General features: G+C 38.7%; 1 protein-coding gene across 2 annotated transcripts in view; it reads right to left on the bottom strand.

Annotated features, from left to right (window-relative positions):
* Positions 1-1,482: 1,482 nt before the first annotated feature.
* Positions 1,483-14,625, bottom strand: part of LOC116877180 (glutamine--fructose-6-phosphate aminotransferase [isomerizing] 1) — a 31,691-nt gene continuing 18,548 nt past the window's right edge. For both annotated transcript variants that reach the window (XM_032873742.1, XM_032873744.1), the window contains 7 exons: positions 12,611-12,731; positions 11,605-11,762; positions 4,949-5,063; positions 4,324-4,451; positions 3,344-3,511; positions 2,549-2,710; positions 1,483-1,649 (listed from right to left, as the gene is read on the bottom strand). In XM_032873742.1, coding sequence (XP_032729633.1) covers positions 1,605-1,649; positions 2,549-2,710; positions 3,344-3,511; positions 4,324-4,451; positions 4,949-5,063; positions 11,605-11,762; positions 12,611-12,731 — 897 coding nt within the window. In that variant the 3' untranslated portion in view covers positions 1,483-1,604. The remainder of the gene's footprint in view (positions 1,650-2,548; positions 2,711-3,343; positions 3,512-4,323; positions 4,452-4,948; positions 5,064-11,604; positions 11,763-12,610; positions 12,732-14,625) is intronic.

Genomic DNA, 14,625 nt, shown 5'->3' with positions numbered 1-14,625 from the left:
TAGAAAATCTTAACCTCACCAAGAAATTCAAACACAGAAAAAAGAAAAAGCCTGAATTTACTTAAATAACTATGCTAAATATCTTACCTTCACAATTTAAGGCAAAAACTTTAAAAAGAGAAGGACTTCACCAAAACACAAACACACTGCTCTATAACCCCCAAGATTTGGCCAAAAAGCCCCGTAAAGAAATGATTACTCACAACACGGTGGGTGTCAAACTAATATGCTACTCTATTTTAATCTAAATTGTTAAATTCTGTTTCTGACATAAACCAGCTGAAGGCACCTTGATACCACTTTACTTATTTGTATCTTCTTCATTCCTAAATAGATTTGAGAGGTGGAACACAGACAGTAGAGAAGTATACCTAGGAAATAATACTATATTTGATGCAATCCTTCACTAGCATCAGTGTAAAACATACAGCTTTCTCTAAACCTAGCTCGGCACACACATTTACAATCAAATGATTAGTCAAAAGACTTGCAAATCTTCCAAACTACAAAGAACTTCCAACTGGCAGGCTGGTACGAGACTTGCAAAATCTTCCAAACTACAAAGAACTTCCAACTGGCAGGCTGGTACGAGTTTTATGTAACAAGGCAGTAAAAAGTTAAAATTCACTGCAAGCAATTTTTCCTCGGAACAAAAAGTAGAGAACTCTGCATATATCAGTACTGATTTAATCACAGACGCATGACTGCAACTTTGTGTGGTGATTTCCAAGAACAAGTCATTAAAAAAAAACAAAAACACAAGGAACAAAAAACTACAGATACAAGGAAATAAAAACCAGTTTTAGAAGATGGAAAAACTAGGAATAGGACACCCCACCTGGAGGTCCCCCAACTTCACACAGAAAATCATGTTGTCAACTGTCCTAAGCAGCTCAAAATTAAAGTTTCTGCTATAAAATTGTGCAAATACTTGCTGTTAAGAGTGGAGAAAACCAATGTACTACCATACTCTAGCTTCCTACCTTAACTCTGACTCGACCTCCACATAACAAGCAACAGGTCAGAAACACTCAGGTTAACCCAACTTACATAGAAACCCCACTAAGAAAAGCTTTCAGTTTTTAAGTTCTACAAGTGTGATTTAAAAACAAAACACAAATTTCAAAACAAATCACAGCATCTTCTCTTAATTCGTAAACTTAACAAAACCTTAATCAAATGTCTAAGCATTTGCATACACTGCCTCTGTCTTTAGATATTCCAATTAAATGTACTATACTTTCTTTGGGCTGAATGAAGAGAAGCACAGTAAAACAAAGGCCAATTATTCTAAAAACATACAATCCTCCCAGATTGAATTGCAGGGCCCAGAAATTCAACACCCGGCATCCTTGAAAGAAAATGAGAGCTGAATCTCTTTGTGATAACAATTCCAATATAAATTCCATTATTTAAACTTCCCCACAAATTACTGGAAAAATATGAGGTAATTTCACAAAAATCACAAATTGAGTGGAATAATTATAACCAATATATAAATAAGGATTTACTAAAAAAGGCTTCAGAGGGTGGTATTTTAAATCAAGGTGTTAAATACAAAAGGTGTCTTGTGTTGCTCAACCGCCCAGAGTTGCAGATGCTCCTTATTCTACAGTTACAGATTTGGCAAGATTCCGGGGGAAATCAACCTGCAAAGAAACAATATGTGAAAGACTGTACAGACGGGGTGGGGGGGGCGGGTAGGGAGGGAGAAACAGCGACTCTAAGCAAATTACTTTTGCATATAGAACCAGAAAACAACATGTTCCTCAACCATCTTAATTACAGACAATAAAAAACTACAATTAGAAAACAAAATCAAATAATGCATCTTAAAAATCCTGGAAAGAGGAAGAAGCATCCTGAAGGAGCCGGCTCAGCAGAGAAAGCGCTCTGTGGTCCTCTGCAAAAGGCGCAGCTCACTCGGAGGGTAATGGGCCTCAGGCAGCTAATGTGGGATTTTCGGGCAGCTTCCACACATCTTTCTGGCAGTGGCCCACCCTGGTGCTACAGCAGCCCAGAAACCCCCAACAGTAGTGGTTCCTTGCAATTCCTACCCTGGCGGATGGCACAGTGGCCTCCCACCCCTGCCTTTCCCTAGGTCTCCTAATGGCTGTGTAAACCTAAGCCTAATTCTCCCTGTTAAATCCTTTCTTACTAGAAATGCCAGTCAGTAGTGATTGAGAGGAGTTGTGTGTGAGAGCAAGATGCTGGGCTGTCATGACCGGGGGACTGGGGATACTAAACCCTGCAATGTGTGGGGGAGTCCCAAAGAACTGCCAGCCACCCCGAAGGAAAGAGAGAACACCTGGGGATTCCTCAAGGAGGTAATCTCCAATCACAGAGGTAGGCTCCAAGGTTCCTTCAGGTTCTATGGGTAAAAAAAGGTCATGACGTAATCTCCAAACTGGGCCACGCAAATGTGACAGGTCACAGATAAATACCTGAGGGATTTCTCCAAAGCTGTAGCTAAAAATTTAGAAGGAAAACTACGAACGAACCAGGTAGAAAGCGAGCTCAAAAGAGTTCCCCGGGACCCGTCACTCACGTCATAGCCTCTCAGCACAGCAAGGTGGAAAGCCAGCAGCTGCAAGGGGATCACACTGAGGATGCCCTGCAAGCAGTCCACTGAGTGGGGCACCTTGATTGTTCTGTTTGTGTTCTTAATGGTCTCGGTATCTTCCTTATCACAAATCACCACTGGGCGTCCCTGGCAAAGAAACACACACACACACACACACACACACACACAATCACTGGTAAGCAAAGGCAGAACTGCTGCACATGAACATGCAGATTTTGCACTGCCCACATGCACGTGGCCTCACTGACTCACAATCCTACGTGGTAACTCAGATTGATCTGACTTGCAGCAAAGGAAACGGAAACTGTGGGATTCGGTAATTTATTCAAACTCACACAACTGGGAAATACAGAGCTCAGTTAACAGCCAGCAATATCTTTGGGGCTTTATGTAAAAGCTGAGTGAGCTGAAGGAAACTCAGTTAAACACAACACCTGTAATAGTAACATAAAACCCAGTTTCTCCTGAAGTATACTTTCAAGAATATTAACTTGAAAGGGAGAAGCCCACAATGAGAGAGGACAGGATCGGGAGACTAGGACCTCAGTTTTGGTCTTGATTCTGCTTATTATGAGATCAGGAGCTGGGTGCTGTCAAAACTCTTTGAGTATCTCAGTTTCTTCACATGTAAACCTCCACATGTTCTGTAAGCCTCCTACTGGGCACTGGTTTATCACTTTAAAGTCATAAAATTCAAATAAGCTTTAGTGACCCAACTCTTAGACAACCCTGGTGCCCTCCCAGGAGCCCCTAACTTACCTGCCTGGCAACCACCTGCTGAAGAGCGTTCTGACACTTGGCGTAAGTGTGATCTCTCATGATGATCATGATAACCGGCATCAACTTGTCCACCAATGCCAGAGGACCGTGTTTCAATTCACCAGCAAGGATGCCTTCAGAGTGCATGTAAGTGATTTCTTTGATTTTCTAACAGGAAAGAACTAGATTAGTCTACAGTCTGTTTTTCAAAAACCCATTCTTATGCAAATATTACATAAAACATCTGCTATCTAAAGTCACTATTTAGCCAAAAGTATAAAAGGACCACTGACCTGTAAATATAGGTGAATAGATCATTATTTCTAAACTATCAAGTAACTGGAAGTCTGTTTATTTATTAAGTAACTAGAAGTTCTAAACCCGCAAAAACTTGAGGATTTCAAATGATCATGAAATATATTCCTATTACTCTGTAACTGTTTTTACTTGCCTCATGTTTACTTCCATGAAATCTCACACCTAGAGAACTTAATCTCTTATTTACTCACATGTAGGCAACAAATTAACCCAAGTAGTTAACTAACTTGCTAAATCCAAATCAAGGTGGTAAAATGTATTTTTCTTGATATTCACTTTTTTTAAGTCTTTTTTTTCCTTAAGATTTTATTTATTTATTTGACAGAGAGAGAGAGAGATCACAAGTAGGCAGGGAGGCAGGCAGAGAGAGAGGGGGAAGCAGGCTCCCCATTAAGCAGAGTCCGATATGGGGCTCGATCCCATCACTCTGAGACCATGACCTGAACCGAAGGCAGAGGATTAACCCACTGAGCCACCCAGGCGCCCCGATATTCACTTTTGAATTAATTATTATGTTACCCTTTCTCAAGATAACAAATCCGAGTGCATAAATACAGAGACATTTTCAAAAGTCCTATCTATTTCATTTGACCTAAAAGTATATATGACTGTATGCTAGGTCCATAAGTCCTTAGACCACAACTGTAAGTGAGAAGACTTACCAGTGCCCCTTCAAGACAAGTAGCATAATGATAGCCACGTCCCATTATCAAGACTGACTTCTGGTGATAAAGTTCTGTTGCCAGTTTCTGAATTTCATCATCCATGCTCAGTACCTCCTTAATCAAATCTGTTAAGAAGGAATATTAACAAAGTCTATGAAAAAAGGGTAATAAACTGAATGCTATAATAACAATAATATATTGGAAGCAATCAACAAAAGACCAGTGTTTCTTTTTCTTTTTTTTCTTTTTTTTTTTTTTTAAGATTTTTTTCTTTTTATTTATTTGACAGACAGAGATCATGGATAGGCAGAGAGGCAGGCAGAGAGGGGGCTGGTGGGAAGCAGGCTCCCTACTCAGCAGAGAGCCCCATACAAGGCTCAATCCCAGAACCCTGGGATGGTGACAGGAGCTGAAGGCAGAGGCTCTAACCCACTAAGCCACCCAGACTCCCCGAAGACCAGTGTTTCTATTCAGTGAAAGATTTTTAAAAACACAGGTGCCAAAGAAGAAGGATCTTTTTGACTACATAGCTACAAGCCACAGACAGCTTCAAGGACGAGAAAAGGCTTCACCCATTAGCCACTCCCGCAGATAACAAACATCCACTGTGAGATCTTCATACCAGGCAGTCGCTTCAGTCCAAGCATGATCTCTTTGCGTCTCTCTTGCATGGAGATCCTGTCATCGCACATCATGAGGGCAAACATGACAAGGGATACAAATTGGCTGGTGTAAGCCTGAAACACCATAGAAAAGCAGAATTAGTTGCAGTTGCATTTTAAGAAGTTGGATTTTTTAATTAAAAAAAAGATTAAAATAAAGAATTCCCTCCATTGGCTTTATAAATATGTATTGTCTATTAAAAAAAAAAAAGAAAAAAGAAAAGAAAACAAACCAAAAAAAAACACTGTTAGGGAGCCTGGGTGGCTCAGTTGGTTAAGTGACTGCCTTGGGCTCAGGTCATCATCCTGGAGTCCCAGAAGTGAGTCCAGAATCAGGCTCCCAGCTCAGCAGGAAGTCTACTTCTCCATCTGACCCTCTCCCCTCTCACTCTCTCTCAAATAAATAAATAAAATATTTAACAAAAAACAAAACAGGTTAACAGCAAACTGAATCAGTACTTGGGAAATCTATCACTAGCCTTTTTTGAACTTGAACAATGACTTAACCTTTATTTTCAAATACAAAACAAAAGTTCCTTATAACACACCAGATGCTTACCAAATCCCTAATACCCTCAGAAAGGAATAGAAACATGCAAAGTAAGGTGAGCAGAGTGTAAATCTGCACGTGCATAACCAGATTAAGTTCTTTTTATGTAAATCAAAAGCAAAGGCCTGAAGGACTTTCCCTGAGGTACTTGTACTGGTTTTGTTGTTGTTTTTTTTAATTGTTCTTTGATTTTTTTTTTTTCACCTTTGCCCATTGCTTATTCTTCACTCCCACCTTTTTTTCTCCAGTTTGACTTAAAAAAATTTTTTTTAAGCTCAATTTTAGAAAAGTGGGTAGAAATAAGAAAAACCATTTTTTAAAGATTTCATTTATTTATTTGACAGACAGAAATCACAAGTAAGCAGAGAGGCAGGCGGGGGTGGGGGAGGCAGGCTCCCCGCCGAGCAGAGAGCCTGATGCGGGGCTCCATCCCAGGACCCTGGGACCATGACCGGAGCCGAAGGCAGAGGCTTTAACCCACTGAGCCACCCAGGTGCCCCAGAAAAATCATTTTTAAAAAGGTTTTATTTATTTATTTGACAGAGACAAACAGCCAGAGAGAGAACACAAACAAGGGGAGTGGGAGAGGGAGAAGCAGGCGTCCCACCGAGTAGGGAGCCCGATGCAGGGCTCGATCCCAGAACCCTGAGATCATGACCTAAGCCACCCAGGTGTCCCTAATCATCATTCTTAAATGTAAAATTACATTTTAATAACATGATATTAATAACATTTGTGAATACTGCCTACTAATCTTTACTGCCCTTCTTCTTTCTTTAAATGGTTAAGAAAATTAATTGGTAGATATACTCTTGTAACTTGCCGTATTCTTAATTTAATCACAAGCACTTTCCCAAAGAAGAATGCCTTCTTTCTTGCTTTACTAAACCAGAGCAGTTTTTCCTCTCTTTAGGTGTCAGATGGCCCATATGTTACAGGTACACTTACAAGATTCTCATGAGAATTAAATGAGACCAATGTAAAACATTCAGTGTAATGCCTAACACGCAGGCTCAAAACAAACTTTTACTGATGAAAGCTTAAACTAAGAGACATCTATTTTCCTAGGCTAGAGAACTGTGAATGTTTTAAAATATGCAGTCAACAACCAAGACTTCTCATTCCCATTAGCTGTATGAGATTGTGAGATGAGTGTTCTGCCACAATTTCTGCAATACTTAAAATTATCTTTTTAATAAGTTTTTACCATTTCATTGTTAGACAATGGTCTCTCGCTACCACTTTATCATACATATCTTAAATCTGAAAAGACTGTTTTCATGTTCATTAGCCAATGATGTTTTCTCTTTTAAGAATTAACTATATGTTCTTTACTTATTTCTGGACCTGGGAGTTTTGGGGGGGTTTTGTTTATTTTTTGTTGGTGCTAAGAATGTCTTCACTGTTATGTTTCAAATACTTTTTCCCAGTTTGGATTAACCCTTTTATAATGGTCTTTATTAACTTAGCAAGTTTTATTTTTTTAACTTTGAGTAGTACTTTTTTTTAAAGATTTTATTTGTTTATTTGACAGAGATCACAAGTAGGCAGAGAGGCAGGCAGAGAGAGAGAGAGGAGAAAGCAGGCTCCCTGCGGAGCAGAGAGCCCAATGCGGGGCTTGATCCCAGGACCCTGGGATCATAACCTGAGCCGAAGGCAGAGGCTTTAACCCACTGAGCCACCCAGGCGCCCCTGAGTAGTACTTTTAAGCCTAATCCTTCCATCCTAACATCAGTTAAGTATGATTAAATTTTCTTCATTCTATTGTTTTCATTGTCCCTTTTTGACTTTTAGTCCATCTGAAATTGATTCTAGTGCAAAGTGTTAACTTGTGTTTCTACTCTAATAAATAGCCAATTTTTCCTCCATTTCACCCACTTTGTCTACCGGCTTGTGACATTTCCTGCAGTCTCTGGTCTCTGCAGCCACCCAGGCACACCCCCCCCTTTTTTAAGATTTATTTATTTATGTGTGTGTGAGAAAGAGCACAAGGGAGGGTAGGGGCAGAGAGAGAGGAGAAAATCTCAAGCAGACTTCCTGCTGAGTGGAGCCCAAAGAGGGGCTCCATTTCAGGACCCTGAGATCATGACCTGAGCTGAGATCAAGAGTCAGATGTTTAGGGGCATCTGGGTGGCTCAGTCGTTAAGCATCTGCCTTCGGCTCAGGTCATGATCCCAGGGTCCTGGGATCGAGCCCCGCGTTGGGCTCCCTCTCCCACTCCACCTGCTTATATTCCCTCTCTCACTGTGTCTCTCTCTATGAAATAAATAAATAAAATCTAAAAAAAAAAAAAAAAAGAGTCAGTGCTTAACTGACAGAGCCACCAAGGCACCTCTGTACTAAGACTTTTTAATAGTAGTTCTGGTATCTTTTTAATTCATTGGTCATTTAAAGAAACTAAATTTTATGTTTTAGGCATTTGAGTTTCTTATTTATATTTTTATTCTTAAATCACTAGGACTGTTGTGGTGTAGCCAGCTAGAGTATTATGTATAATTTTAACATTAAGAAATTTATTCTGAGTTTTCTTGTAGATTATAGGCTGAATTTCTATGACTCTTCTCAGGATAACGGATCACTTCATCAATGACTATCTTCCTGTCATAATGTGGATAATGAGCCTCCTGTATAATAAAATCACAATCTGCTAAAGCTCCTGATGGTTAAATGAGACTCCCTACTTCTTGCTGAGCCTCCCAGCGGCCAGCTGCTCATACATTCCTCCACAGCCACCTGTCCCTGTGCTACGATGGGGTCCACCAGCAGGCTTCCCCACAGCACTGGCATGGATTTGCAGTCCCTTGCCTTCAGGCTAATGGGCACATCTGTATTCTAAATTCCAGGCCCTTCTGGTCTACCTTTTCCTACTAACGCTTACTTTTCAATAAACTAATTAATCACAAAACATATGATCAGGATGGGGGAGAGACCCACTATCTGGGACCCCTGGCATACCTAAACTGTTTCCAGCTCAAACCAATCAGATGAGTTCCAGTTCCTCCAGCCCATGACTAAAACTGTTATTCTACAGAGTAATGTTTCCTTATTTGGACTTAAGACATCTCAACCCTGGTTCTTAGGTATAAATATGAACAGAATAGCTTTAACGCACACATTTTTCCATTGCATTCCCATTAAAGCTTAATTTCCAATTTCATATTTTTCATTTCACCAACAGATACCAGAAAACCACTTATGAGAAAAGTAAGTTACACCTCACGTTTAGAATTTACTGAGGTTTGAACGAATTTACCAGGAAAAAGTTGACTCTGAACTTTTAAACTTGGTTTTACTTTATATTTGGCCAAAAGCTGTATCAGTTTATTTTTAAAAATCAACAAAAGTCAGTACTGTGGTTAAATTTTAAACACCTGCACTAACATAAAAAACTGTTAAATCTGCACATTTACGCTCATCAATTCCTACAGAAATATCAAATTGTCTACAGTCTGATATTATGAGAAACTCGGTAATCTCTCTCTCTTTAACCCTGACAGTTTTTCAGGCAAAGCTGGAGATTTATAATCAAGATTATAGAATTCTTGGGCTAGGTCCATCACAGGGCCAGGGATGAGGACCAATGATGAACTTCTTTTATCACCTACTAACATAAAAACTTCTATTTACCATTCGGAAATGCTCTACGACTAAACACTGCAAAACTTTTCTAACTCCAAGCCCAGAATGTCTAAGGCAGTTGAAGAAAACAAAATTACTTTAAAGTCCAAGAAAAATTAAAGTAAGACTACATACTTACTAAAATTTTTAAGGGAATCATCTTTTTAAAGACGTTAATTAAAATATATACTATGAAAAGATGCTTTTTTTCTTATACAAGGTATAACCATTGGGGGAAACTGAGTGAGAAGTACATGGACTTCTCTACTATCTTTGCAACTTCCTATAAACCTTAGAGATACTTCAAAATAAAAAGATTAAAAAAAAAAAAAAAGACCTGCAAAAAAGAGAACTACTGCTAGAAATAACACCATAAAAAAGTCTCAAAAACATCAACGGTGAAACCCTTTTTCACTATGTTGTTAAAGAGAAGGAGCCAGACACAAAAGACATGTATTATACAATCCAATTTATAAGAAATTTCTGGAAGATGACATAGTACAGCAAAAGAAAGCAACTGTAGCTGGCTGAGGCTGAGAGGCAGGGGTGGGGGGCTGACTGTAAAAGAGCACAAAGGAACATTTTTTAAGTGAATTAGTCTTCTAAAACAGGACTGTGATGACAGTTACACAGCCAAATTTACTAAAACTATATATCAAAAATTGGTGAATGTTATGGTGGTGAAACGTATACCTCAATAGAGCTGAAACAAATGTTAATGATAGAATCTAGGTGATGGGCATATGGGTGTTAATATAAAATTCCTTTAACTTCACTGTGTGTTTGAAAATGATGATAATAAAATGTTAAGAAAGGGGACCTGGGTGGCTCAGTTGGTTAAGTGTCTGCCTTCGGCTCAGGGTCCTGGGATCAAGCCCTCGTTCACACTCCCTACTCTGTGGGGAGCCTGCTTCTCCCTCTCCCTCCCCCGCCCCCACTTGTGCTCTAATAAGTCAAATATTAAAAATAAATAAAAATAAAATGTTGAGAAAATTGAAGTTTTTGTGAACAAGAGAATTAGAATTAAAAAAACTGAACTCCCCCAGGCAGCTCACAGTTCAAGAAAGATTTTTTTGAGAAGTTAAGTCAAGAGCACCCATTCAGTGCTATGACCCCGTATCTCACATACACCATGGTGAAGCCCTTGTTTCACCATGTGTTGTGAATAAAGGAGCCTTGGAATTCCAATCCCTGATCAAAGCTGTCTGTCTGGATACTGTTCCAAAAATCCATAAGTTGCTCCTGAGGGCAGCTGGGTATTTATTCAGGCACAGAATGGAAACCCAAGCACAAATATCTTCCATGTTTTAATTACCACATGGAGAAAATTCAGGTTTCAGCTTTCTGTAAATTATAGTGTTAGCAACATCAAAGTAACCATGAACCAAAAACCCTCACTCAGGGTTTTTACATAAGAATCACAAATTTTCAAAAAAAAAAAAAAAAAATCTGAGGTTCTTTAAGAAGAAAAAATTCAAATGTGGTTCTGTACATGTTAACATCATCTTCCACACTCCCTTAATTAGAATCAAATCCACCAATACCTAAGCATCTTATTAGACAATCAGTAGGCAATATTATGCTTAAGCAGAAAAACAGAAATGTTGAAATCATAAAGAGTAATACAATTGTGGAGAGAGAACATCTTTTGTATTTTAAGATTCCTATTTTTATTACTAATACTAAATTTATGTATATTCCAATTTCAAAGAACAAAGTAGTCTCAATAGGCCTTTACAAAAAAGGTGTTTTAAGTCCTAAGTCTCCACAGATATAGTATCCAAATAGAAACAGATATTGTCATATAATACTCATTTTAATTGTTTTAAATTGTCAAATTTTTTAAAAGATTTTATTTATTTATTTGACAATGATCACAAGTGGGCAGAGAGGCAGGCACAGAGGAGGGGGAAGCAGGGTCCCTGCTGAGCAGAGAGCCAATGCGGGGCTTGATCCCAGGACCGTGAGATCAAAACCTGCGCCGAAGGCAGAGGCTCAACCCATTGAGCCACCCAAACGCCCCCAAACTGGCAAATTTTATACCAAAAAGTGTATACCTCCTTACAAACTTCCACAGTAATATGTGTATTTTGGCTATTTATTAGAAGCTATGAGTATGCAAATTGTCAAAAATTAATCGAATTAAGCTGGATGTTCCTAATCTGTTATTTTTCTAATTCCCTACTACTAAAAGAAGAGGACATCAGACTTAACATGTACCCTGCTGCACTGACAGGACGAACTTAAGCAATGAATGGAAACAGCCAGCATGACACTTATATACGCTTGTCCCTTTTAGCCTCGGGAGTATTTTATCTATTATGGACTGTTATGATTAGTAAACTGTATGAGCTCTGTAAGTGCTAACAAATGAACTATAAGGTATGGATTAGTGTGTTCCACCCCCACTATGATGACAAAACCAAGAGAACTAAGTCAGGAACTTACCTTTGTGCTGGCCACACCAATCTCGGGCCCAGCATTAATGTGAACGCCACAGTCTGTCTCCCTTGATATGGAACTGCCCACGGTGTTCGTGATCCCCACAGTTAAAGCTCCTCTCTCCTTACAATACCGAAGACCCATCAGGGTGTCTGCTGTCTCACCTATGTAAGAAGGAAGACAAAAGTAACACACAGAGCAGTCAGCAGACACTGCTTCTTAGATGCAAAAACAAAAAAATGACTACACTTTCAACAGTATCATTTAAATAAAATTTTTTAAAACATGCACCAGGGGTGCCTGGGTGGCTCCATCAGTTGAGCGTCTGACTCTTGATTTCAGCTCAGGTTATGATCTCACGGTCCTGAGATCGAGCCCCACATCAGCTCCACTCCATGCTCAGCAGGGAGTCTGCCTGAGATTCTCTCTCCCCACCCCATCCCACTCCACCCCACCCCAGCTTGCACACACACTCACTCGCTAAAACAATCTTTAAATATATATATATTAAAAGAAACATGCACTTTAAAATAATGAATTTGTGGGGTGCCTGGGTGGCTCAGTCGTTAAGCATCTGCCTTCAGCTCAGGTCATGATCCCAGGGTCCTGGGATCAAGCCCCACATCGGCCTCCCTGCTTGGAGGGAAGCCAGCTTCTCCCTCTCCCACTTCCCCTGCTTATATTCTCTTTCTCACTGTGTCTCTCTGTCAAATAAATAAAAGTAAATAAAATCTTTAGATAAATAATTAAAATAATAAATTTGTAAAACTTTAAATAGTAAGTTCCTACTTATTATGATCGCCTTTTCTGATCTTTGAAAATTCAGCTCCTTGAGTGTAAAATGTGTTAATTTTACTAACTCATAGAGAATTACATGATATCAATATATTTCTGTATTTGTCAGGTCATCTGCAATACCTGTTTATCTTTTAATATCAGCTTTTGCCAAGATATGCTATAATTATTAGAATGAATGACTTTCCTTTCCTTCAAGTCTTTAAAATTAGCATACCTGACTGACTAATGAAAAAGCAAACATCATCTCGAAAAACCGGAGTGTTTCTATCCAGGAAATCACTGGCAAGCTCCACCATGACAGGCAACTCAGTCAGCTCTTCAAGAACTTGACGTGTCTGCAGAGAAAAGATGATTCGGTTGTCTAGCCTTACTTCAAATACTCTTTCTCACTGAATTTCCTTGGAGTCAATGTACACTTTTCACTTTTTTGACTATAAAAATGATAGACATGCATTATTAGAAAATACAAACAATACTGATTAAAGCATAAAAAATAATCAAAATCCCCCCAGCCAGGAAACAAGTGCTGTTAACATCTTAGTACAAGACTCTTTAGTTATCAGTGCATGTATTCGTAAAAGCAAATACACCCACACAAATACAATGTTTTGAGAAGTAGAAAAAGCACTGTTGAGTTAGCTTGTCTATCATCTCTAACTTCCCAATTCCTAACCTTGAAATGGCAATTCATGTAACACCAAGTCACTGAGAGATTTCAGCGAGAACCAAAGACACATAAACCCCCTGTGAAAAATTAAGCACTTCAAAATACCATGTATTCATAAAGTCGTAACGTTCCCATAAAAAGGTCAATACACTTTGGAACTCCTGTTTAAGAAAGCTCAAGCTCACAATTTCCAAACTGTAGTATGGAGAGGGAAGTAGGGGGTAGTATGGTTGTAAGCCAACAGCATCTTAGCATTTCTTTTACTAATTTCCATTCTAATCCAATTTCTTTTACTCTAAACATCGGAAAGCTTCCAAGGCAATAGAAAAATGTAAACTTTGAGGCAGCAAAAATTTGAGGCCCTACAGGTAGGTGCACACATTGAGTTGTGGTGACTACCTGCTGCTCTAGGCAAAGGGCCCCACCCTCTTGCCCTACCACCGCATTCCTCCTTCACAGGAGTGAAGAACTGTATAGTTTTCTTTACTTCGTATTCCTTTAACTTTTCTGTCCACAAAAGTAAACTAAATGGTTTCATTCTGTAATCCTGGTTTGGCACTTTGGAACAATGTTTTAACACCACCTACAGAAAGTCTTCAAAGATAAAATCTTATTTTTTAACAAATCTTTTCCAGTGCTGTATTTTACTTATTAATTATATGTAACTAAGTTACTGACCCTAAAATGCTGGACATTTTCCCTCAAACAAACAAAAGTCAAACTTTACTCCCTCATTTACAATATAAATGTTCCACTGGAATTATATTCTTCAAAATAAAAAGAGAAAGATACAAATCTAGCAACTTAACAGATATTTTAAAACATCCCTTGCTAAAGTAATCTCAAGGTTTATCTGTGCTAATAAATGTCTTTTTCTTTCAGTGGAAGTAACTCTTTATAAATACACAGCATGACATTTTTGCACTGGAAGAGACTAATATACTGTCATAAATTCTATTCTATGTCACTGTAAAAACCCAGACACAAGTAACACTTTGAAAAGCAAACTTACTTAGAATGAGTTCAGTTGATTGTTATTGTTCAGGATACATATTATACACTAAAAAAGCATTTATGCATATGTGTCATTCACTTTGGACTCCACCAAAAAAAAACATAAAAAAACAAAAACTAGATAGAATTAACAACACTATTTTGTATGATAAACCCCAAAGGGACTTCTCACGTTTGTTAACTAAAGTAGTCTCAGCATCTACCAAAACACAAAACAAAACAAACCTTAACATTTTCTCAAATTTCCTAATTAGAGAATTCTAACACAGCATCTATTTTCTGCCCTAAAATTCAGGTTTAGCATTAGATGAAACATTTAATCAAATTTTTTATTTCTGAATAGAGGGGTCTCTCAGTAACAACAGATCTAAAGCCACCAGGCAACTGGCCAATCCTCTCATTCACACTCAGGTCTTCAAGTCATTCTCTTTTCCCCCCACGTTTGAAACAACCACTTTCTAGAACTCTTCCCTTCAATACTGACTTCTAGACTTTCCTTTTTAGACCAGGTGATCTGAGGAGTAGACTGAGAGAAGACTGAGATGCAA

This window comes from Lontra canadensis, unplaced genomic scaffold, assembly GCF_010015895.1.
Source record: "Lontra canadensis isolate GAN:19392208 unplaced genomic scaffold, GSC_riverotter_1.0 scaffold50, whole genome shotgun sequence".
Taxonomy (NCBI): Eukaryota; Metazoa; Chordata; class Mammalia; order Carnivora; family Mustelidae; genus Lontra; species Lontra canadensis.
The sequence above is the reverse complement of the archived record's forward strand: the minus strand, read 5'-3'. Positions and strand labels throughout refer to the sequence as shown.